This window comes from Panthera tigris, chromosome C2, assembly GCF_018350195.1.
Source record: "Panthera tigris isolate Pti1 chromosome C2, P.tigris_Pti1_mat1.1, whole genome shotgun sequence".
Lineage (NCBI taxonomy): Eukaryota > Metazoa > Chordata > Mammalia > Carnivora > Felidae > Panthera > Panthera tigris.
The window spans coordinates 112,379,143-112,403,804 of record NC_056668.1 but is presented as its reverse complement, the minus strand read 5'-3'; the positions used below and the strand labels follow the sequence as shown (position 1 = coordinate 112,403,804).

At 44.8% G+C, this 24,662-nt stretch overlaps 1 protein-coding gene across 1 annotated transcript in view; it reads right to left on the bottom strand.

The window, feature by feature from the left end:
- Positions 1-20,475: 20,475 nt before the first annotated feature.
- The window catches only part of CLRN1 (clarin 1), a 39,204-nt gene continuing 35,017 nt past the window's right edge, over positions 20,476-24,662 (bottom strand). Inside the window, exon 3 of the mRNA XM_007086307.2 lies at positions 20,476-20,741. Coding sequence (XP_007086369.1) covers positions 20,476-20,741 — 266 coding nt within the window. The remainder of the gene's footprint in view (positions 20,742-24,662) is intronic.

Here is a 24,662-nt window from a genome sequence, read left to right as displayed (position 1 = left end):
GAAATACAAATCAAAACCACATTGAGGTACCACCTCACACCTGTCAGAATGGCTAAAATTAACAACACAGGAAACAACAGATGTTGGCAAGGATGCAAAGAAAGGGGGAAACCCTCTTATGCTGTTGGTGGGAATGCAAACTGGTGCAGCCACTCTGGGAAACAGTATGGAGGTTCCTCAAAAAGTTAAAAATAGAGAAAGGGAGACAAAACAAAACAAAACAAAAAAACCACCACCACAACCATCATATGTTATAAATAAAATTACGTTCTTTAAAAAAAAAAATTTAAAAATAGAACTACCCTATGACTCAGCAATTGCACTACTAGGTATTTACCCAAAGGATATAAAAATACAGACTCGAAGGGGTACATACAGCCCCGATGTTTATAGCAGCACTATCAACAATAGTCAAACTAAGGAAAGAGCCCAAATGTCCATCAACTGATGAATGGATAAAGAAGATGTGGTGTGATACACACACACACACACACACACACACACACACACACAAGGTAATATTACTCAGCCATCAAAAAGAATGAAATCTCGCCATTTGCAACAACATGGATGAGGCTAACAGCATTGATTATGCTAAGCGAAACAAGTCAGAGAAAGACAAATACTGTATGACTTCACTCATATGTGTAGTTTAAGAAGCAAAACAGATGAACACATGGGAAGGGAAAAGAGAGAGAGAGGAAAACAAACCATAAGAGACTCTTAACAATAAGAGAACAAACTGAGGGTTGATCAAGGGAGGTGGGTAGGGGGATGAACTAGATGCATGATGGGTATTAAGGAAGGCACTTGTTGGGATGAGCACTGGGTATTATATGCAAGTTATGAATCACTAAATTCTACTCCTGAAACCAATATTATACTATATATTAACTAACTAGAATTTAAATAAAAAATTGAAAACTAATTCTCCTTTAAACATTTTCTTTTTTCATGGCTTTATATATTTTGACAGTGGCATCATGGGCATCATAGAGCCAGAAGTCAAAGTCCGAAAGTGAGAAAATATAGATATTGGTCGCAAACAGTCCCTCAGTCCGTGTGGCCTTTGGTCAATTTAGTCACTGGTGTGAGCCCCATTCCTCATCTGAAAGACCTTAAAGACCAGTGTAGTGTAATGGGAAATACACATTTGGTCACTGTCCCCAGTTACTGGCACAGAGCTCTTTAAAGTCCTTGGAATTTCCTGAGTAACAAGAGTGATAGGACCATCTTTTGTTCTAATGAGGCTTGGCTGGGCTTCTAGATAGCTCTGGGATGGAGACTTGTCACCAGAAAGACCAAGCCTTAATGAGAAGTCTAGGACTTTCAACCTGAGCCTCCAACCTCCATGGAGGGGATATGGGCCAGAGATCAAGTTGATCACCAATGGCCAAGGACATGATCAATCATGCCTGTGTAATGAAACTTCTGTAAAACTCCTAAGCATCCATTTGCCATGAAGGTGGCATACCCCAATTCCACTAGGGACAGAGATTCCTGTACTTGAGACCCTTCTGAACCCCACCTTGTGTACCTCTTCACCTACATGTTAATTTATATTCTTTATAATAAACTAGTAATGTAAGTAAAATGCTTTCTGAGTCCTTTGAGATGTTCTAGCAAATCACTGATTCTGTTGAGGGAGTCATGAGAAGCCCTGGTTATAGCCAGTTAATCAGAATGATCTGATACTTGTGACTGGAGCCTGAACTGAAAACATTTTTGTGGAACTGAGCCCTTCAACCCACAGATTTGAACTCTAGTTAGTTAATATCAGAATTGAGTTAATTATAATTGGACACCTAGTTCACCTAGTTGGAGAATTGGAGAACTGGTTGGTGTCGGGGAAAAAAAAACTTTCACTTGGTGTCAAAAACAACTTGGCAACCAGCATTTAAAGCACATATCCTGGAGTCAGGCTGCTTGGGTAGGAATTTTTGCTTCTTTACTATATTAGTTTTCTATTACTGACTAACAGATGAGCATAGATTTAGCAGCTTAAAACAACACTCATTTATTATTTCATAGTTTCTATGCATCAGGAGCCCCATCATGGCATAAACGGGTGCTCTACTCAGGGTCTCACAAAGGTGCAATCAAGGTGACCTCCAGTTCCCATGAGGTTCAGCTTCCTCTTCTAAGTTCATATAGTTGTGGCAGAACCCATTTCCTTGTGATTATAGAACTAGTTTCTTCCAGACAAGCAGAAAAAGGGAGTCTCTGCTGCTTCAAGTCTCTGATTCTGGGGAAAGCCCCAGCTTCCTTAGAAAGAACTCACTTGACTAGCTTCAGCCCACCCAGGATAATCTCCCTTTTGGTTAACTCAAAGTCAAACTGATTAGGGACATTAATTACATCTGCAAAATCCTTTCACCTTTGCTGTATAAGGGTAACATAGTCATGGAGATGATAGCCCATCACCTTTGCCATATTCTGTTGGTTTATTCAGATTGTCTTTCTTCTTGTGAGTTTTGGCAGGTTGTATCTTCCAAGGAATTGGTCCATTTCATCTAGATTATCAAATTTGTGAGCATAGAGTTGTTCATAGTCTTCCTTTGTTATCCTCTTAATGTCCATGAGATCTGTAGTAATGTCGCCTCTTTTATTTCTAGTATCAGCCATTGTGTCCTCCCTTTTTCTTAGTTAGCCTGGCTAGAGATTTATTGCTTTTATTGATCTTTTCAAAGGACCAGTTTTTGGTTTCATTGATTTTTTTCCCTTATTGATTTCCTGTTTTCAACTGCTCTAATTCTTATTATTTAGTTTTTTCTCCTTACTTTAAATTTAACTTGCTCTTCTTCTTCTAATTCCCTAAGGTGGAAACTTGGATTATTGATTTTAGATCTTCCTTGTTTTCTGATATATGTATATTTAGTGCTATAAATTTCCCTCTAAGCATTGCTTTTGCCGCATCCCACATGTAAGTTACATTTCATTTTCATTTAGCTCAAAATATTTTTCTTTCTCTTGAGATTTCTTCTTTTTTTAAAAAAAATTTAAAACATTTTATTTTATTTTTTGAGAGACAGAGAGAGACAGAGTCTGATCAGGGGAGGGGGAGGGAGAGAGGGAAACACAGAATATGAAGAGGCTCAAGGCTCTGAGCTGTCAGCAGAGAGCCTGATGGGGGCTCAAACCCATGAACGTGAGATCAGGACCTGAGCTGATGTTGGACACTCAACCCACTGGCATCCCTGAAAACTCTTCTTTGATTCATGTGTTATTTAGAAGTGCATTGTTTAATCTCCACATATTTGGGGATTTTCCAGCTATCTTTCTGTTACTGATTTCTAGTTTAATTTCATTGTGGTCTGTGAGCAGACATTGTATAATTTTTCTTTTTCAAATGTTTATGTATTGGGGGGGGGCGGGGAGGGGCAGAGAGAAAGGGAGACAGAGGACCCAAAGCAGGCTCTGCGCTGAGAGCTGAGAGCCCGATGTGGGGCTCGAGCTCATGAGCCATGAGATCATGACCTGAGAGAAAATCGGATGCTTAACTGACTGAACTAACCAGGTGCCCCTGATTTTTATTCTTTTAAATTTGGTAAGTTTTGTAACAACTCTGAGAGGTCAGCCAGTTAACTGGGCAGGAGTGTTTTATTGCCCAGAATGTGGCCTATCTTGGTGAATGTTCCATATGAACTTGAGAAGAATGTGCATTCTGCTATTGTTGGATGAAGCAGTCTAGAGATATTAATTATACCCAGTTCACTGATGGTGCTGTTGAGTTCAACTATGTCCTCACTGATTTTATGCTTACTAGATCTTTTCATTTCTGAGAAAGAGGTATTGAAATTCCCAACTATGATAGTGGATTCATCTATTTCTCCTTACAGTTCTATTAGTTTTTGGTTTGCATAGTTTGATGTTCTGTTGTTAGGTGCATAAGAACTATTTTTGTTGTCTTGGAGAACTGATCCCTATATCATTATGTTATGGCCTTTTTTATCCCATGTCCCATTGATAAATAAGTCATAGTTCCCACCAACACTCAAGGGAGGGACAATACACCTGTAAGGGGGAGAGGGTCATGCTAGGGTGTGTCCACTACATGTACATGCTGGCAGTGATCTTGGGTCAATCGTTTCACCTATGTGCTCAGTTTCTACTCTTATGAAATAGGTACAATATTAACTATCTCACTGATTCATGATGAGGATTCATTAATTAACACCTAAGAAGCATTTCGAATAGCACCACATAGCAAGTACTTAATACTTTGGGCCATTTCTCTTCCCATGGGGACGACTGCTGCCAATTTCTAGTACCTCTGGCCACCTGGCTAGGGTTGTTACAAAACTCAAGGGGAGGAGAGATCTCTTTAAACTGAAAAACACCATACAAATGAGATGGATTATTGTTTTCCTCATTCTTTTTTTTAAAATTTATTTTTTAATGTTTATTTAGTTTCGAGAGAAAGAGAGAACAGAGTGCGAGCAGGCGAATGGCAGAGAGAGAGGGAGACACAGAATCTGAAGCAGGCTCCAAGTTATCAGCACAGAGCCCAATGCAGGGCTCAAACTCATGAACCATGGTATCATGACCTGAGCCCAAGTTGAATGACTAACCGACTAAGCCACTCGGGTGCCCCTTGTTTTCCTCATTCTTTAACAAACATAACTTTTCACCTACTTTCCTACGATTGTGCAATGACACATAATCGTCTGTTTATATTTGTGGAAATAGAGGTTCCACATCAATTGATCTTGTTGGTGTTTCACACTTGCCTGCTTTGAGATATTTTCTGTCTTGTTTTAGAGGCTGCTCAGGGTCAGAAAGGTCATGGAACAGCGAATAATGATATATGGCTTTGCTGAATCTGCTGTGTGATCTTATGGAAGTCACTACCCCTCCCTGGGCCTGAGGAGGCAAAATAAGATGTTGGACAACACTAGATAATCGCCTGATAACCCCTTCAGTGCTTACCATCTCTGATTTGTCAATTCTACACAATGCCACCCAGAATCTCTTGACTCAGGTCCTTGAGCCCTCTTTATTTATAGGCTATTTGGGGTTTGGTGATACTTTGTACTCTTTCCCTGGACTTGGGATGATTCAGTTTTCTATGGAACCAAGAAAACCCCGTCAGAGACAGCAGAATTGATTCTCAGGAATGTGATTCCAGGAGCCAGAAGCAAAGCAATGCTAACGAAATCAAAAGCCAGGCAAAATTAACAGATGCTCCGAGTAATGAGCAAGGTGCAGAAAGGTTTTTCATAATGACTGCCTCCGTAGAGTATAAATAGGAACGCATCCCTTCCCTCCCCGTCTCCCCTCACACCATCTGTTATTTGTGTCAGGCAGTCAGTAATTGCTATATGTGACCCTTGTTGTTGGTAACAGGGACAACACTGTGCATTGCAGTTTTCTTTGCTTTCACCCATCTCCTGGCAGCTGTGGCTATAAGGTTTGTGTCTCTCCGAAGATGGCAGATCAGGATTTCCTTGGCTCTTGTAACTAAATATAAACAAATCACTCACCCTCCCTATTGGGAAATAAGTTATAAATAACAAGTCAGAGCAATCTTTCATCAGAGAGGCTGTGGTTACTAGGAGACGGGCACTGCTGTCAGGCTAGCTGTTGTCATTACGTATCCATATGGCATTGAATGTAAGCTTTGGTTCCCTGTCTTTGGCCTTTCAAATGGTTCTTGAGGATGCTCTTCGTGCGTATTATTCAACTCTTTTGTGCCTTTTAAGGGACGAAAGCTCGGGTTCTAATTTGGCCTCTGTCATCAGCATGCTGTGTGACTTGGGTGAATCCATTCATCTCTCTGGTCTTCAGTTGAAGTCCCAGTAAAAGAGATGAGAAGGTCGGCTGGGTCAGGGATTGGCAAATTATGGCCCACTGGCCAACAAATCTGGTCCGCTGTCTGTTTATGTGTGGCTTGTAAGCTAAGAGTGTGGTTTTACATTTTTAAATGGGTGAAAACAAATGAACAGAATAATATTTCATGACACAAAACATATGGTATCATAGTATAATATAACAATATATAGTTGTAAGATGTAATATGTAATGATATACAAAACTATTTCATGAAAATAATGATTTTCAAATTTGTAGCCACAAGTAAAGTTTTATCAGAACACAAACACACTTACTTGTTTACCTGCCCTCTGTGATTGCTTTCACACTCAGTAGCAGAATTGAATGGTTTCGGCAGAGGCCATGAAGACTGCAAAGCCTAAAGTAATTACTATCTGTTTTTTTACAGAAGAAGTTTGCTGACCCCTGAGCTAGGTTGTCTCCTAGGTCCCTGTAACTCCATTTTACAAATTGACTAATTCTTAGCACAGCTCCCTCTTATCCTGGGAAGGGAACTCCAGGCTTCAGGTGAACCACGCCTGGGCTGCTCTTACAGGAAATCTGGCACTTTCAATGAATCCTGATTACTGCCCTAGATAATGGGTGCCCTGAAAAAACTAGAAACGTCTTGGCCCAAGACAGGATGGGACGCTGGCCTCTGGCCCTGCCCTCACTCGGCATTGGTCCAGGTCTGGGGACCAGGGTAAGGAGTCACAGGTTTGTCCTGGGAGTTGAGACCTATAGTGGTTCTGGATTCAAAGACTCCTACAGGCCTAGTGAAGAGGTGGGCTTCTAGGATGTCCCTGATATGACAGAGAACCCAAATAATTGTGGCTTAAAAGAACCAGAAGCTCAAGGGTCTTTTCCATAAAACTCCAGGTAACCGATACGTTAAAGACATCAACTGATTGCAATCTATGGATTTTATCTGGATCCTGCAAAAAACACTTATGAGATATTGGGGAAATTAAACACTGCATGTTTAAAAATAATAAAGAATTATTGATTTTTTTAGGTGTGATAATGGTATTATGATCGTTTTTTTTGAAGAGTCCTTATCCTGAGATCTGTACCAAAATGTTTATGAATGAAATGATGTGATGTCTGAAATTTGCCTCAAATTAATCCAGTTGGGGAGGGTTAAAAGTGGGTGAGGACATATAGATTTAAAAAAAAAAATTGTCAGGAGTCAGTAGCTGAAAATGTATAATAGGTTCATAGGGATTCATTATATTACATTCTCTAATCATGGATCTATTTGAAATTTTCTATAATAAAAGTTTAAAATATTTAATGTTTGTAACCAGTGATCAAAAATTTGTACCTAAAAGGAATTTCGTTTATGAAAAATCTCATACAAGTGCCAAAAGTATATAATTACAGCCATTGTAGCTGTAATTTGTAATAGAAATACTTTGAAGCAAACTTTCCTATGAGAAAAAAACTCCTTGGGGAGAAATGGTTGTGTTAAAAGTTCCAAGCATTTAAAAATTTCAATTAATGGAATACATTTTATTAATAAACGTTTTATTGATATATGATCATTTGAAAATTTAAACTAGATAAATAAAGAAGACATAGAAATTACCACTAATTCCCTAGTCAAATCAACTTTTTTTTTTTAAGCCTATGCATCCGTCATGGAAACATTTACCATGTACCAGGTGCCTACTATGATACTATGCATGATACATGGCATTTTATTATTTCTTCAATATAATTGTTGTAAAATTATTTCTTGGACCTGAAAATAAATCTGGGTTCTCCGTGATTAGTCTAGTGGCTTCTCAATCATCAGGCACCTGGGCCTCAGGCCACAGTTACTTCTGTTGTGTGGCTCTGCCATTCTCATGCTTGGCTTGCACCTCATAGTTCAAGATGGCTGCTTCGCCTCCTGCGGTCGACTCTGCATTCCAGGGTGTAGGAGAGGGAGAAAGGTAAAGGACATGCCCTTTAAGGGGATGACACAGATTTTGCCCTGTGTCACTTCTGCTTCTCTTCCACAGGCCAGAATCATGTGGCCATTAATTGGAAGGGAGTTTGGAAATACAGTCCTTAGCTGGGCAGCCATTCATTCTCCTAGGAATGTTTTTACTACATGGTTAGGGCAGAATAGCTGTTGGGGCACAGTGACTAGCTTCTGCCATGACTGTTTATGTTTACATTTATGTTCGTATGCAGACTCCAGGAGTCTCCCTCCGGATCTGAGTTTAATGTTTTGCCTTTCCCTCACCTGCATCTGCATTCTGGCTTCTCTTCCCTTTTCCTCCCTATCTTCTTGGAAACAGCTTGGTGTGGGAATCCATGTGACCACATTTCTTCAGGTCTGGTGGTTCTGATCCAGACACCCACCCTCCCGTTGTTCATGCATTCCTATCCGTGCAGTCACTCATCTCCCCTGTCGCCACCCCCCAACACCCACACCCATGCCCACAGGCACATATTTGGTGTTGTAGTTCAGGAGGCATGGGTTTTTAGTCCTGCCTCCATTATTTAGTCCGTATGTAACCTTGGGTAGGTCTCCTCAGCTTTGTGAGCCTCATCTTCCTCACATGGAAGAAAGCATCATCGCGTCACAAGAAAGAACCCTTGCCTAGCCTCCCTTCTGTGATGACTGAGGGTGTGAAGCGTCATGAGGAAGTGCCTGGGCTTTAAATTTTTTTTTAAAATTTTTTTTTAATGTTTATTTATTTTTGAGACAGAGAGAGACAGAGCATGAATGGGGGAGGGGCAGAGAGAGAGGGAGACACAGAATCGGAAGCAGGCTCCAGGCTCTGAGCCGTCATTCCAGAGCCCGACGGGGGCTCGAACTCACGGACCGTAAGATTGTGACCTGAGCTGAAGTCGGATGCTCAACCGACTGAGCCACCCAGGCGCCCCAAGAAGTGCCTGGGCTTTAATAAAGAAAAAGCTACATTACTGGAAAGTAATGGATGGAGGGAACCCTTGTGCACTGTACTTTCCCTGAATCTGATCTCACCGACCTTCTCACAGAGGGAGCCTCTAGGGGCCATATGTCGCACATGACACATCCCAGTCACAGCTGGGTGATCCTGACGCAGAATCTTGTCCTGAAGAGGCTTGATTGTTTCCTTTGGAAACATGCATTTGGACTCAAGGGTCAGGTGATGGTGATAGTTAGTGGTCGAGGTGTGTAGGGACTTTCCACAGTCCCTCAGGTCCTGGAGTCTTCTCTGAGCCCTGGAAGTCAGCAAGCCTTTGTACTCTGGGAGATACCTCATTTCTTCAATACATTTCACTTCTTTGCTTAAATTTGTTACAATGGTGTCACTTCTTAACTAAGCATTTTGGTTATTGGGAAATCTGGCAAAATTTAACATTTGGCACCCTCATCTTAAAAATCTGTGCCCTTTCACCCTCTCACAAAGTCAAAGGTCAGTTGTGGTTCTTCCTGGGGTCATGCTTTTCCCCCAGTCAAAATCAGCCATTTAGAAAAGGCTCCAACAGCAATCACTGATTCTGTACAAACATGAAGAGGTTTTGGATATACACCTCCCCTAGAGGGACCATGTCATCCTTAATTCTAATTACATAGTAAAATATATTTTTCCCTGAGGCTCCCGGGTGGCTCAGTAGGTGAAGCGTCCGACTCTTGATTTTGGCTCAGGTCAGGACCTCACCATTCATGAGTTTGAGCCCCACATCTGGCTCTATGCTGATGGTCAGGACCCTGCTTGGGATTCTCTGTCTCCTTATCTCTGTCCTTCCCCTGCTGTGAATACTCTTTCTCTCTCTCCAAATAATAGATAAATAAACGTATATATATATATATATATATATATATATATATATATATATATAATATATATATTTATTTAAGTTCATTTATTTATTTATTAAGTATATTATACACACACACACATATACATGCACACACACACACACACACACACACACCCCAATAAAGGGATTTTATGTCTCAGAAAAGAGAAGAGGGTGGAACTTTCTGGAGAAAGGGAAGATCTTTGAACCCTCTCCACTTCTCCTTAAGATCAGACTGTGTGTGCATGTGCACATGTGTGCACCCCCACACTTGCACACATCCGTGCCACACCGTGTGACCACAAGCAAGATCAGCTGTCCCGCGTTTGAAGACAGGTGACCTGACTCCTCATGTATTTACTGGGTGATTTCGGCTTCCCTTTGAGGCACCCCTCAGGCATCTAGACCTCCTTGTGGCTTCTCCCACTGCCCCCACTGACCTGTGGGCCCCACCTCTGAGGCTCTAGTCCTGCATTCTGGCCTCTCACCCCTCACCCACCTCCTGACATTCAGGTGGCTTGTCTGAGGTACAATAGAACAGACTTTCACCCAATGACAGGAGAGTTTCTTCAAGCTATTGCACAAAGGGAAAGAGACTGAACTCAACTCTGAACACGGCAGTGACAGCCAGTTCCCCACTCCTCACATTTGGCCAAATGCTGAATCCCAACTACTTTGCCTCATAAACAGTTCTGCATCCTCCACTATCTGTGTCAGCCTCTCTCCTCCTGGGTGAGTTTCTGCAAAATGGTCTTGTTGCAAGTTGACCGATCTCTGTGTCTATCCCTCCTCAACAGCCCCTGCAGGTGGTTCTTCTGTCGTAGAAATCCAACCTTGTCCTTTCCCTTCGGTGACCGGCCGGTGAAACTGCCAGCACGCGTGGCCCTTCACCAGGGTTAGGGCTTGCTTCCTCCACGCCGCCCCTGTGCAGCTGGCCTCCGAGGGACACCGCGCACCCCCAAACCACAGCCACAGGGTGCATCTAATCGGTATTGTGGTTGCCTTCTTGCGCTCTTACCTCAGCTTGCTAAACCGACACGATCTTCCCTCCCTTCAGCGGGTGAATGAAACCTCAGCTCAAGGCAGTGATTAATTTGACTGGGACTCTGGGGTGTTTACAGTTCACAAGGTGCTGAAGAGACAGCTTTAAACTTTCTGAACAGGGAACAGATTTGGAAAGCCCCCAAGGTGCCCTACACAGAAACTTCCGGTTTCCAAAGTGAGCCTTTTAAAGAAAAATGGCAGGAAGTACTAACAGAAAGGAAGAAGAAACACAAGGGAAGAAGAAACCTCGAAGACTGGATGAGCAAGGAATACCAACGGCTTAAATCACTGACTGTCCACCTGCTTGTCTCTGTGGTCTGTGTGGAGGAACCCTGCACAGAACAGACTCTCAAATGACCACGAGGTGGGGCCACCGGGTTATGGCAGGCCCTGGTACCCTCCGCTCACCCTTGTGCCCCCCAAGTGGTGCTTGCAATGATGTGCGCTGCCCGGCCTGGCAGTACTGTGCCCTCAAGAAGAGCCAGATTCCCTTGAGTCTTCAGCTGATTTAGTTGTGAGGGATCCTAGAGATGTTTCAGGGGGATCATCTTTCATGTAGCGAATACTCCAGCTGTGGATTGAATCCTGACTCTATAGCACATGGGGGGGGGGGTGCAGGCGTGTTCTGGACGCATGGGTACGACTTTGACGAGAGCTGATGCGCACGAGGCTCCTCCTTTTGGGTTGGAGAAGAAAACTTTATAGCGAGGTGTCTGGAGAGGAGAGAAAAGGGGGTTGCGACAGGAAAGGATGCAGCCATGTGTGTGGCATTTTTGTGTCATACTCAGCCTGTGGGTCTGGCTTTAAGATTTTTTGGAAGATACGTGAGCTCCCAGACACAAGAAAAAGGCTGGTCGGGGGAACAGATGATGAAGTGTGTCACAGGGTTGACGAGGGGCTCTTCTCCCCCGCCCACCCCCAGTCTGTTACAGACCTGAGCGCACTCTGGATCCTTAGGGTTGCAGAGTACCCTTCATGGAACAATCCCTTTGCTTGGAGGCCTTGGAGGCAGCTAGGCTGTGAGCTGTCTTGGTGTAGACAGACTTGTTTCTGAGGAAACAGTAGGACTCAGACGCCCCCAGAATGAAACGGGAGGGATGTGAGAGAGAGGGCCTTGGTTCTTTATTTGGCAGGGGGCTGACTATTAACAGCCATCAAAGGAGCACCTGCGTGGCTCAGTTAGTTGAGCATTCAACTTTGGCTGGGGGGGGGGGGGGGGCGGGGCGTGGTTTGTGAGTTCGAGCCCCTTATCGGGCTCACTGCTGTCAGCACAGAGTCCACTTCAGCTCTTCTGTCCCCCGCTCTCTGCCTCTCCCCCACTTGCACTCTCTCGAAAATAAATAAACATTTAAAAACAGCCATCAAGATTTGGAAATTAAATCTAGTATGATTATATTTATGTTAATCTACTGGGGGAAGTCCAAGGACATTTAGATTAGTTTCAGATAAGCCCACAAAGGTCAGGAAAATTAGGCATGCTCTGCTGTGGCAGAACTGGTGAGAACAGAAGTTTGGGCTTGAACCAAGTCTCTCTTCACCTTCAGTAACTGGTTCAACTTGCATTCACTTATTCAGAAAATGATCTGTATTTTAGCAACAGCATACCTTCTGCGATTATTGAAAACGGGTTTAAGTTCTAAGCACAGGGACCATGCCCTGTGCTTCTCTTTCCTATGGGGCACAGGGCCAAAACGTAATCATTAGCTTATGAATCATTTGATTCACTCGTTAGAACGGACATCAGCTTCTTCTCTTGCGTGTTGTGGGCAGTTGCTGGCAAGAGATGGGGAAGGTATGGCAGTACAATAGACCTTATGTCTCAAAAGCATCACCCCCTTCAACATGAAGGAGTGAAGACCCTGTTAGATTTATGATTAGACCGAAACCAAGAAGCGTATATGCATGATGGTAGGAAGGGGGACTCAGTTTAGGGACATCAGCAAAGATTAGAAGCAGTCAGCTTTCTGGAGCAGAAAGAAGGATTGAAAATTGGCCACAGTCATTCAACAAATATTTATCAATTGCTTAGTGCACGTCAACGGTGGTTATTCTAGGGACCGAGGATTTAGCAGTGGACAACACAGAATTGATTTAAGGTGAAAGCATGTTGAGGATGGGATTATATTTATTTACATCTCTCCTTCATAGCCTTGTAGTCCTAGGATGATAAAAAGTCTTGAATTTGTAAAATGTATGTGCCTTGTTCTAAAAACTTAAAGCAACTTATAAAGTAGTATGAAACTCATCAAGATTCAAATGGAAGTGGAAGAGATCGGTAAATAACTTTAGAAAATTTAAAAAGCATTGGAACCCCAAACCCAGCAGGAACAAGGCTAGTTATGAGGCATGCACCCTTGAAATCCCAGAAACAGCACCAAATGAGCCACAGATGTAGCTTTAGGCTTTCCAGTGACTAACCTGCAGTGGGTGATGATACCATTGAAACAAGTAAACATCCTCAGTTCTTTGGAGGAAGCATCATGAATCCTAATAAAGACCAGAAAGAAACTTCTCTCTAAGAATCTTTCCCAAACAGGGTACTCTGTGGCTGAGCTATGGGACTAAGGTAACAAGCAAAACACGACTCAGAGGAGACTGGGAGAGCTGCCACCTTGGATTGAATGGCTGAGTCTTTGTGAGTTCATATTCCATCTCCAGGCAATAGCTAGGGGCAAGGATGCCCGTGGTAAGTCAGTCCCCGCAGTTTTGTTCAGCAGATATTAGACACACGGGAAAGGTGTGGCTATCGATCTTGCACGTGTTTCATGAGATAAAGAACTTTAATGTGATTCCCACAATAGCTGGAAGCAAGGTGGGATGGAGATAAGAAGGTTTGACTTTAGCTCCTTGCAGAGACATGTGTGTTTGTAAACATAATCAGAATATCTCAGCTCAAGCCATTTTGCTTATACGGCTCCTTATATGTGTATGGGCTTGGCCTTAGGCATCCGTGAAGGGAGGAAGGATGGAAACATTCTGTTGTGTTTGAATAGGATGACTAAATCTAGAAATGAAACTACTTTACCTCGTCAGTAAAAATCATCAAGTGTTTTTTTTGTTTGTTTGTTTTTAAGGAAGTATTGTTCAGTCAACTGGATGTCTGTGCATGAGATACACAGAAAAAGTTAAGCTGGGCCTCCGTGTGTTTCTTTCAATGTATCTCAGTGTCTGTCTCTGATTTTAGAAAACAGTAAAATGGGTTAGAAATGATGGTCACTCATAAAGCAAGAAACTAGAGTAAAGGACTCGTAGGAGTAAAGATTAACATATAGGATACAGAATCACATAACCAATCATGGCGGGTAGTTTTCGGGTACCAGCCAAACTCACACGTTCTTCTGTTAGAACTCCCCTGATACATGCATGTGTGCACACATACGTGTCCATGGCGGCTGTGACTCATCCCTCCCTCATTTCAGCTGTGCAGAGCATGGGTGGGCATCTGACCGAGAGAGGGGATCGAGAGGCTGGACTGCACCATTCTGACTCTGTCTCTCTCTCTCTCCCCCCCCCCCCCCCCCCACCTCATGCACTCTTGCTCTCACTCTCTTGCTTTTTTGCTGAAGATGTTTTAAGTGGCAGGGCACCTGGGGGGGGGGTACTCAGACAGTTAAGCATCCAACTTCGGCTCAGGTCATAATCTCACAGTTCATGAGTTCGAGCCCTGCATCGAGCTCTGTTGACAGCTCAGAGCCTGGAGCTGCTTCAGATTCTGTGTCTTCCTCTCTCTCTGCTCCTCCCCCATTCACACTCTGTCTCTCTCTCTTTCTCTCTCTTTCAAAAATAAATAAAACATTAGGGAAAAAAAGATGTTTTAGGTGATTTTTGTTTCTCATATTAAATGCTCCCTGATCAAGATACTAAGTAAACTTGGAAGATTTTCTTTCCTTTGATGTACAGGATAGAGGATTAGGGGATATAGCATAAATATATTTTATATTTTATATATTTATGTATTTGAAAAAGGAAATAGCAATACTGGAGGGGCAGCCATGCCCCAAGGAAATATTGGGGGGGCAGCCATGAAGTTTGATACAAAGTAAAAAAAAAAAAAAAAATCTGAAGCAAAGAGCTTCCGGTTTAGTGCCGATATGTGTGGAGGGATATTTCACTGTTTCTGTCTGCTGTGTTTTTCTGCTCCCCTGTGCTCACTTCATTTCTTCATCTGTACTCCAGAGACCTCTGCCCAATCTAAGCACATAAGCTTTGGGGAAAGGGGGTGACTATGGTGAACTTCAAGGGTGATGCTAAGTTCAAGAGTCACTAGTTCAGATGGGAAATAGAGTCTGAGACATTCTTGTGGAATATGTCTGCTTTTGTCTCCAAACTAGCTAGAAAGTTCCTAGGGTTGGGAATGGGTGGGAGGGAGAGAGGAGATCCTCCTAGATTAAATCTAGAATCTGTGCTGGAGCACGTACCGTCTTCTTCCAGCACCAGAGAACATTGGGGAAACTGAGTTGGTGCCTACTTGTCATCCTTGTTGCTGCTCAGGTGAAGCCCAAGATGACAGCCAGGAGGAGGTCTCCTGCCAACCGACCTGCAGGACGGACACTATTCTGGGCTCCAAGACTTCACTAAGGCTTTGTCTGACCCAGAACTGTGGACTATCCTTCCTCCAAATACCCTGACCCCTCAGGAGGGGGAGAGCGAGGGGAAATAGTGGTGTGGAAGGGAAAATGGCTGCCGGACTAACCATCACCCACATAACAGCTCCTAATGCGCACAGTGACAGAACTGCCCTCTCAGCTCTTTCAGATACATTAAAGAACTTCACTTGGCATTCGTTTTTTTTAATGTTTATTTTTGAGAGAGAGAGAAAGAGAGAACGAGAAAGAGAACACTAGTGGGGGGTGGGGGGAGGCAGAGAGAGAGAGGGAGACATTGGATCTGAAGCAGGCTCTGCACTGACAGAGGAGAGCCCGATGTGCGGCTCGAATTCACAAACTGTGAGATCATGACCCGAGCTGAAGTTGGACACTTAACCGACCGAGCCACCCACGGGTCCCTGGCATTCTTTGATTAGGTATGCGGTTGTTTACCATTTTGTGAAGATTGAAACTCTAGGACAATTGTTGAATTTTGGTAATTAATGTAGTTAAGGGATATCATTGGACTACTTGGGTTTTTTTTTTTTTTTTTTTTTACTGGCAAACTTAAAACTCTGTCTTTAATAAATTGAAGCTTTAAAAAGAAAATAAGGATAGAGAGTGTTCAAGGATATTCTTCTCTCAACAAAGGATTTTTTTAATCTTTTTTTCTCATTCTTTTTACATTTCCTCCCCACAATCCTCAGTGCCTCATAGACAGCTAGATCCATTGTAGATGCGAGATAAAAATGGTTTTGAATGATTGAAAAAGGGTTTATTAATCATTGTTTGGAAAGAATCCTGAAGGATATCGGCATAAGCAAAGTGTTCATTTCCTTTTTAGATATTTATGCAGAAAATTCACTCTCAAGTCTTCATTTCAGCTGGTGGTGGGTAATATGGCCACAGGGTCACAGCTTCACAAAGGACAGTGGCCAGACAGGACCTAGTGGTGGTGGTGGAGGCTGCTCCCGACCCCAGGCTACCAATGAAGAGGTCTGGAGAATGTTTCATTGGCTTGAAGCAGAAGAGCTTTGTTAGAAAAGAGAGCCTTGGTGGCCTGGCCAAGGTGAGCTAGGCTGCAGCAACGAATAACCATCCGAACTCAGTGGCTTTATGGGAAGTTTCTTTACCAGTCTTGTCACACTCCGGTACAGGTCCTGAAGCCTGCCTCTGTTTCGTAGGCTCGCCGCCTGGATCCCATGACCCCCGAGGCTACAGCACCAGGCAGGGACACAACTGGAGGATGGTGTAGGATGTTCTTCAGTGCAAGGATTGAAAGTGGCATGAGTCACTTCGGCCTATACCCTATCCGTCCAGACTCACTTACTTGACCGCAACTGCAAAGTGGGCTGGGAAATGTGGTTCGGCTGTGTGCCTACGAAGAATGTGGGGGAGGACACGTAGCATTTGTCTGCCACAGAGATTCAGGGGGAAAGAGTGACAGCAAAGGAGTGGGACGAAAAGAGCACCTGTGGGATGGGAACTAAGTGTACATGCCCGCTTCTCTAGGGGCTTCTGGCCTGGGATGTGCAACAGACACCATCCTTCATTCTACTCGGCTAAATGGAAGGATAGCGACTTAAGTGCAAATTAGTGAGCTGTGGCATCCTGGAATCCATACCTGCGAATTAGACAGGAGACCCTTTTTTGCATAGGTACAGTTAGTGACAAATCGGAACCGGGGGACGTGGCAAGTGTGGGGTGAGCCGCCTGTGGGCACCGAGACTGCATGTTCCCATAGGGCCGGTGCCCAAATTACTTGAGACGCCCAGGCCACCGCTTGGTGCACCTGCTTACTGCGCCAACTGGAGGACAGAGGGGACAGAGGCTAGTGGGAGCCCCCCGGGTCTCACTCTCCTCCAGAATTAGACTCATGGCCCGCAGCGGAAGGACACATCTACCGTTCTGGTCACTTTCAGAGCAGATCGAGACCCCTTACACCAAGATTCTAGCAGAGACATAATCCTTTGAGACACTTGCCTTTTCATTGTTGGGTGGTTTTCACCACAGCACGGCTATTCCCACGGGGTCTCTACAACCACTGCCGAATACTGTCGGATAGGCTCTGTAGGCAACGCTCTCTGGAGATTTCTAACTTAGGTCGTCCGCTCAGCCTCGGACTCATTCAGCCTTTCCGAATAGGCTGGTGAGTCCCAGCTCTGGGCGGGACACGATAGACATATCTGTAGATGTACACTTAGATGTTATCTAAGGGAGAGTGGCGGCGGGGTGGGGGTGGGGGTGGCGGGGTGGGGAGGGATGGTCACGAAGTCTGTAAATCAGAGCATACATTTATTAAATTTACAGTAGCACTTTTAGGGGCAAGAAGGTGTTTCCTGAGGGGGAACTTCATCCCAGAAGCCAGGGCCCCATGCCTGCCCAGTCTTTCTCTCTCTAGTTTCAAGGAGCAGGTACCTGTTTCTCTAAACTGACCAGCATTGCTTTGTCCCTTGCCACTTGGAGGAGGCGGCTTATCTGCTGAACCAGCCATCACCCCTGATCCAGAAACGACTGCCATGTTGAAAGGGGTTGAGAACCGGTATGCCACCAGATCAAACACTGAGCACCCACACAGTGCAGGCTCCAAACATCTAAATAGAAGGATGGGGGACAGCAAGGGAGTTAGAAAAACCAGGCCGATGGCTTGGGACTGGCCTTGATGAAGCATTTCTGTAACAACCACACTTTTACCTGTACTGGATCTTGCTGGAAGGGGAGAAGTTGGGGACAATTGAGAGAGAGGTTAAAGCACCCTGATTTCCAGCCCCCAGAGTCTCTCCCTTGCCTCTTGCTCAGGTTTCCATCAGTAAATGGTCCAGACCATATCCGTTCTAATGGCAAGTCGTGCTTCCCTCGAAGCTGGTGCACCCTGATACTGCCCCGGCGAACCCATCCTCCCTCCACCAGAGTTGGGAGGGGGCAGCCCCCCACCAGGCTCTCCCTAAAAACACGGGCAGAGGGAGAGGAGAGGAATTGCCCTAAGATTGTGTAATGTGTGAGCCACCAGCCAGATTGATCCGCCCTGAATGCTTGTGAAGTGACTTGAGAGCAGCTGTTCTGAGGGAGCAGATGGGGCCATGAGAGCAAAAGACCTTGGTGGAAAGCGCACAAAGGTGAGGCGCCCTCCTCCTCCTGTAGCCCGCCCTGTCTGCACTTGTTTAGTCCTGAAGCTTCCTCCTATGGCCGTGAACGTGTCTTGCACGTTCACTGCAGGGGGTACCCCGAACGACTTGGGACGGCTTTCATAGCTCCTCCCCATTCCTCCCCCCACCCCCACCCCCACCCTCACCCCCACCCCGGCGTGATGAGCGTGGGTATTCTCCGAGCTGATGAGGGCGGCTGCAGACGAGTGTAAAGGAAACCGACCAACAGACCGTGGAACTGTGTTTGCAGCCCCAGAGCCAGCAGGGGGCCCCGCATCCCTGAGAGAATGTGAGGATGCTGGCTGCCACCTGGGGAGGGAGGTCGGACACAGCATAATGAGTGTCACTCTTCGGCGCCTTTGATCCCCATAGAGGGAGCCACAAAAGGAGTCCTGGCCAGATCCCTCTTCTAAGGGTCACAGGCCACTGGAACCACACATTTCATCGGAGAGAAGAAAGGGACACAATGTAAGCGCACTCTTCTGAGGGCCCAGGTTGTATCTTGTTTTATTTTTGTGTGTGGCACGATTTGCAGGGACCAGCAGCCCTGCCTCGACTTCCCATCCAGGGACCATTGTTAGTTCGCCTATTAGGTTCTCATTAGATTTTCAGCCGCTGCTCCGACTTTTCTCTTTTTACAGAAGAGAGAACAACTGGGGACTTGTTTCCTGAAGAAAGCGTGGTGTTAGAGGTTTTTCAAACCTCTGAGAAGAGAGAGAGGTCAAATGAGAATGTGGGGGCCTGGCTTTCCAGGATCTCAGGCCAATTACCGCATGGGGAAGGTCCTTGGGCCTTCCTGCCCCCTCCCAGCTACGGAGGCTTCTGTGTTTAACTGTTGCGTGAAGACTTCCAGCACTGGGCTCCACTAGCCTGAGCTAGAATTAACATCCTTTCATTGCCAGACTGACTTGTGGTCTTCTAGAAATTCTCCGGGTGTATTTCCTGAATGAAGGCGTGGGGACAGGCATCTGGAAAGTAAAGGTGTAGTCTGATGTCAGCCTATGGGCCACGGATCACCAACAGAGCAAGCTACTTATCAGGGATATAAGCAGTCATTTGTTTCTTGTAAATTGTTCCAAAAGGGAAAAAGTTTTGTTTTTTTTTTAAGTGAGCACTTTCAGAACCTCTTGTATGGCGGCTAAGTACCCAGCAGCTGTGGCGAGGGGCCTGGTGGTGTATTCTCTGTCATTCTCTGCTTCTTCCTGAGCGCTTTCTTGAGGGCAGCAGGTCAGGGACAGAGGAAGTGTCTATTCTGGACTCACTTGTGGTCTTTGGTCAGCTGCAGGTCAATTTCATGGGTAATTCAGGAAAAAGAAAATGGGCTTGGGTCATGCTTTGTGACAGCCAGGCCAAAAACCGAGACGTAGTGATACCATCACAATCCCAGAATGTAATGTGATTTTCATAAGTGGGAATTAGTGCTTAAAGACACTAAAGTTAGAAACAACAGCCCCAGTGAGTCATTTGCATTAAGTTTACTAAGAAGAGTCATTTTGCATGATTCGTCAGTGGTCCCAGCAAGTATGTCTGTTTAAAGTACTGTGTTTCCCCACCCGCCTTTTTTTTTTTTTTTTCCATTTAGAGGTTTGCAAATTTTGACCAACAGGCATGGATAATAAGACTGTGCTTTAAACGAACTTAAAAAAAAAAAAAAAAAGCATGTGGATACTTTTCATCAATGCTCACTTAGTGCACTATCATTTTAGGAAAGCGATTCCAGCTTTATTTCCTGGTATCTCTGGCAACAAATGTGTGGATGTATCAGAAATCGTATTTGTTTGTATTAAAACATAGTCCCCATGCCTTTTCATTCCTTCCTGATGGAGCAGACATTTTACACTTTGATGCGTACATAGGGTAACAATTTGTCCCTTCTAGTCAAGAGCTTTAAGCACGCAGTTCCCATGAAGTAAAACAACCTTCTCAAACCTTCCTTCTGCTCCCCTTACTGAGCCTGTATCCTTAGTACCTCATTTGTAAACATTGCCATGGAGGGCTTGGATGCTTTCATTTGTGCATCTGAAAGGACGGACAAAATGGACCATTTCCAAGTGACCAGAGCAAGTCGACTCCCTTACTTGGCAGATCACAGGAATATTTGCCTTTCAGTACATTAGATCTGCAGCTACATTGGTCGTCTCCGTGTCTTTAGATTTTGCAAAAGGAAACTGAAATCCAGCAAGTCGTATTAAGAGCCCATTCAAAAAATGAACAAAAAAGCAAATGAAAACAACCCAGAACGAAGCGGTGTATTTTTCACTTTGCGTTTTGTAGGCGTAAGTCCCTTCTTTATCATTTGCAATTTTTTCTGAGAGGTGGTGAATTTTCACTTCAGAGGCAAACAGTATCATGACAAGACAGCCACAGGAGCCTGCAACAGAAGGAGCAAACAATGTGTTGTCACAGATATTTCCCGATTGTAAGGGGCAGGGAAGAGGGTCAGTGTGGAAACGAAAGAAAGCCTTTACCATCACCCTCATTGGCATCCTTCTCCAAAAATATAGCATTTCACATTTGTAATCATGAGCCTGATTCTCCAAGTGATGGGCGGGGGGCCTGAATTATATCCGTGAGCAAAGAAGATTTGGTGGAGGTGGGGAGGGTAGAATCTAGCTGATGTCACGAAGACTGGGAGATGTTCCTCTCTGTGTGATGAGTGGGCTGAATAGCTGGCTGGGCACCTTCAAAGCACAATGGTGGGATCCGGCTACAAAGCAGCCACTGCTGTGATGTGACTTTAAGAGAACAAATTTCTCTGTACTTCACAGACCATGCAGAAAAAATTCCAGCCATGCAGCCCCCTTATGAAAGGGCCTAGGGCTTCCTTCAGAAGAGTTCCATGACCTCTCCCTCAGAAGGGCTCCTCTCTCCTCCAGCTCCCACCTGGCCACGGCTGCCCAGAGGAGTCCCTGAGCAAAGGGAGCCATACATAAAGCATTGAGGCGACAGTATCTGTTCTCCTTGTGTCTAACAAAACTCGGGATTTTTACCTGGGTGTGTGTGGCTGCCTTGAATAAAGGCCTCACTGTTTGGTTGAGAGGGGCGGGGTGAGGGCAGGAAAGTTTCCTTGAAGTATGCATGTATCAGATGGCTGCCCTGTCTTCTCCCCCTTCCTCCTTCCTGTAGCTGAAATATGGATGCAATGGCTGGAGCTCCAGCAGACATTTTGGACCAGGTGGCCTCAGAAATGGAAGCCATGTAGTATAGAAAAACAAGAATGGAGGAGTATGGATTTCAGACACCTGGAGCTACCAGGCCAACCCTAGACTTCAAACTCTAGGTTTTTATGTGGAAGAAAAATAAATATCTATTTCGTTTAATCCACTATTATTATTTTTCCCTCATGTACTACTCATTGGTAGCCTAATCTAATCTTAAAGGTGCAGCTGTGGTGTGGGTGATCTCCCTGCAGGACAGGGGCACTCCATACTGAGTGGTGCCTGGAAGTTCTGAGAGGCCCTCTCCCTGAAGATGGAGAATGGGAGACCCCCAGATGGGTGGGTGGCACAGAGGACAGAAGCAGGTGGCAAGTGGATAGCAAGGTGCCCAGGCCTTCCACAGCTAGTGTTGCATCCCAGGCCACCTCAGTGGGGGTCGAGTTAATAGGAGACTTGCTGAGATGGTCTTCTAACTTGGGTCAAACCAGTTTGGATTCGGACCCTAATTCCTCCACTTACTCTGTGAAATTAGGCAATTTTAATCTCCAAGTCTCAATTTTCTCATCTCTAAAATGTGAATAATGGAGATGATGCACGATTAGCACTTGTCATTAGAACTGACACACATAAATGCTTACTAATCAGTAGCTATTCCTACGCTTTTTATGTACTCTTTTCATCTTGCAAGTCCTTACCACAATCCCTTACCCCCCACCCCCACCCCACCACACCCCAAAAAACCCTGTTTCAGATAAGCCACCCAAAAGAATATAGTACAGGCTCTTGTTCCTCCAAATACTCTCCCATTATGTTTATGACTCCTTTAGATGGGGTAAGTGCTTTTTGCCCTTCAGTTACAGTTTATTCAGATACCCTGGGAGCAGCAATATACTGGCTTCAGTACCCATTCATTAATTCACTCATTCATTGATTCCACTTGGCGTGCTATGTGCCAAGCTCAGGGATAATGGTGGATATGTAAACGTTAAAGAAAATACATATGGTTTCTGCTCTGAGAATAGAATAGGGTAGGGAACACACATAAGACAATTGTAAACCGATTTCCGTGAGTGTAAAAGCAAGGGAGGTACAGGTGGCTATTACTGAGAGGGTGGGCAGCATCATGGAAGGTTCCTTGGAAGTAGCTGTAGGAAAAGTTAGCTGAGCAAAGGGAGGCTGGACCGGTGTGGGGAGTGGTCTGGCATGAGGAGCTATAATGCAAATGATGGTCCCCATTCCTTTTCCAAAGGTCGGATTTGCATTGGGATCGAGGTAGAGACAGGATCTTGTGGGAGTAAGAGGTGAAGGGTGGGGTGAGCAGGGAAGGAGCTATCCCATTTCTTTCATTTTAGAATTTTGCATAGGGCTGACCCATCCGCTTGATCATCATCGTAATATACCCCCCAATAATCAAATGATGCAGTTCTCTTGAAACTTCACTTCTCGCCAGCCTCAGCGCAGTAGTTGAGAGTATTCCTTTGTAAAATTCGTCAGCCTATTTTTGTATTCGGAGCTTAAAACCAGAGCTCTCCCCTGGCAAAATCGTATTATTCCTTTCTTGTTAGATCCAACAAAAAGGCTGCAATGCTGTTTTCTCTTTATCTTTCATTTGAAAATTGTGGAGAAAATGCCATTGCTTTTACCAGAAGAACTTTCTTTGTCTGAGGAGATGGTGAATTTCAGACAGAAGCGAAACACTGTTATTTCCTTCCTGCTTGAAAGGAAAATTCAAGCTAGGTTTCCTTTTTGAGTTGTTAAATATTTTAGAGGTATTACTTTGTTAGGGAGACAGCATCATAGTGAGACTGCATTTCAAATTCCTGAAGTAAAGGTTGCTTGGGGTATCTTAAGACTCGCAGCCTTTCACCATAGCTAATCATCCAAGTGTGCAAGCTCCCAAAACAGAGCGCACGGTCCAGTAGTTGAGAGGATGGTCTGAGATTCTGTTCTGGATTCTGGAGTTGACCATGGGGTCAACTTTGTCATTTCAGAGTCGGAGCACAATAACCTCGCTTGAATTTTTGCCAACCCTGTGACTGTGAAGAGATGTGAAGGGAAACAACTTACTGTGATGTTAGGGTATCTTTGCTTCTCTCTGTCCATGGCTCTAAAAGAGATGTGGGACCAAGGATAACTACAACCTATGGACCAAAAGATACACATGAAACGTATCTTCTCTTTGTGGCCTGGATGCCAGGCACACGGGAAGAGGTGTGTAAGGGATGGGGGTGATGGTGGGAATAGGGCTTAGCACTTTTCCAATATGGCCCTTAGTCCCCAGCAAGGGGGCTCCTTGCTCTGGGTCCCACATTTAGAGGGTGCTGCTCTCTCTCTTCTAGAAAGACCCTTCCTCACCCTCCGGTGAGGGTCAATGGGATGAGCCCATCTTGAGTCCCTCACCCACATTCTAGCTCGTGCTCCTGGGACCTGGGACTTCCCTCCCCAAACAGCCCTGAGTGCATTTCCAGGGCTGCATGGGTATCTGTCTTCTTTGGAGCAGTCGCTCTAAGGGCAGACTTTGTGGCTGGTGTTGCACAGCCCTGAGGCCTGAAGATGGCCAAGGAACAGCTACTGTGAGGGTGCAGTCAGAGCTCAGATACACAGTAGAGTGTACACGTGGGGCCCTTTGCAGTGTGGATAGAACCAAGCAAGAGGAAGGAAGTGGACAGACAGGGGCAGGTCTTCTCTGTCACCGCATTCAGGTCCAGAATTTTAAATATGAATGTGGCCTTCCAGGTCCTTATGGAGAGATGTTGTCAAGGCAGAAGGATAGAGCATGTCTCATTGAATAGTTTATTAGCTTATGACTTTCAAATGTTCAGACATGTGGTATGTGGACTGTCATTAATAGTCTTGCTCAAGGCCTCACAAATGTTAGGATCTGGCCTGCGTGCTTCCTTCTTCCTTTTCCCAGCTATCCATGTTCCCCAGGAGTCCAAACTCAGCTAGGGCCCTTTGCACAGATGCCTCACGTGTTTGTCTGACCAACACTGCTCCTGTTCATGAGGAAGGTTCGAGTACATTAGATGTAGGAAAGCCTGCCAAGACGTGCTCCAGCTAGAATTTGGGACATAACCAGGCACAGGACCCACATTTTGCTGTCATGCGTCTTACCCAGAGACCAGCCATTTTCC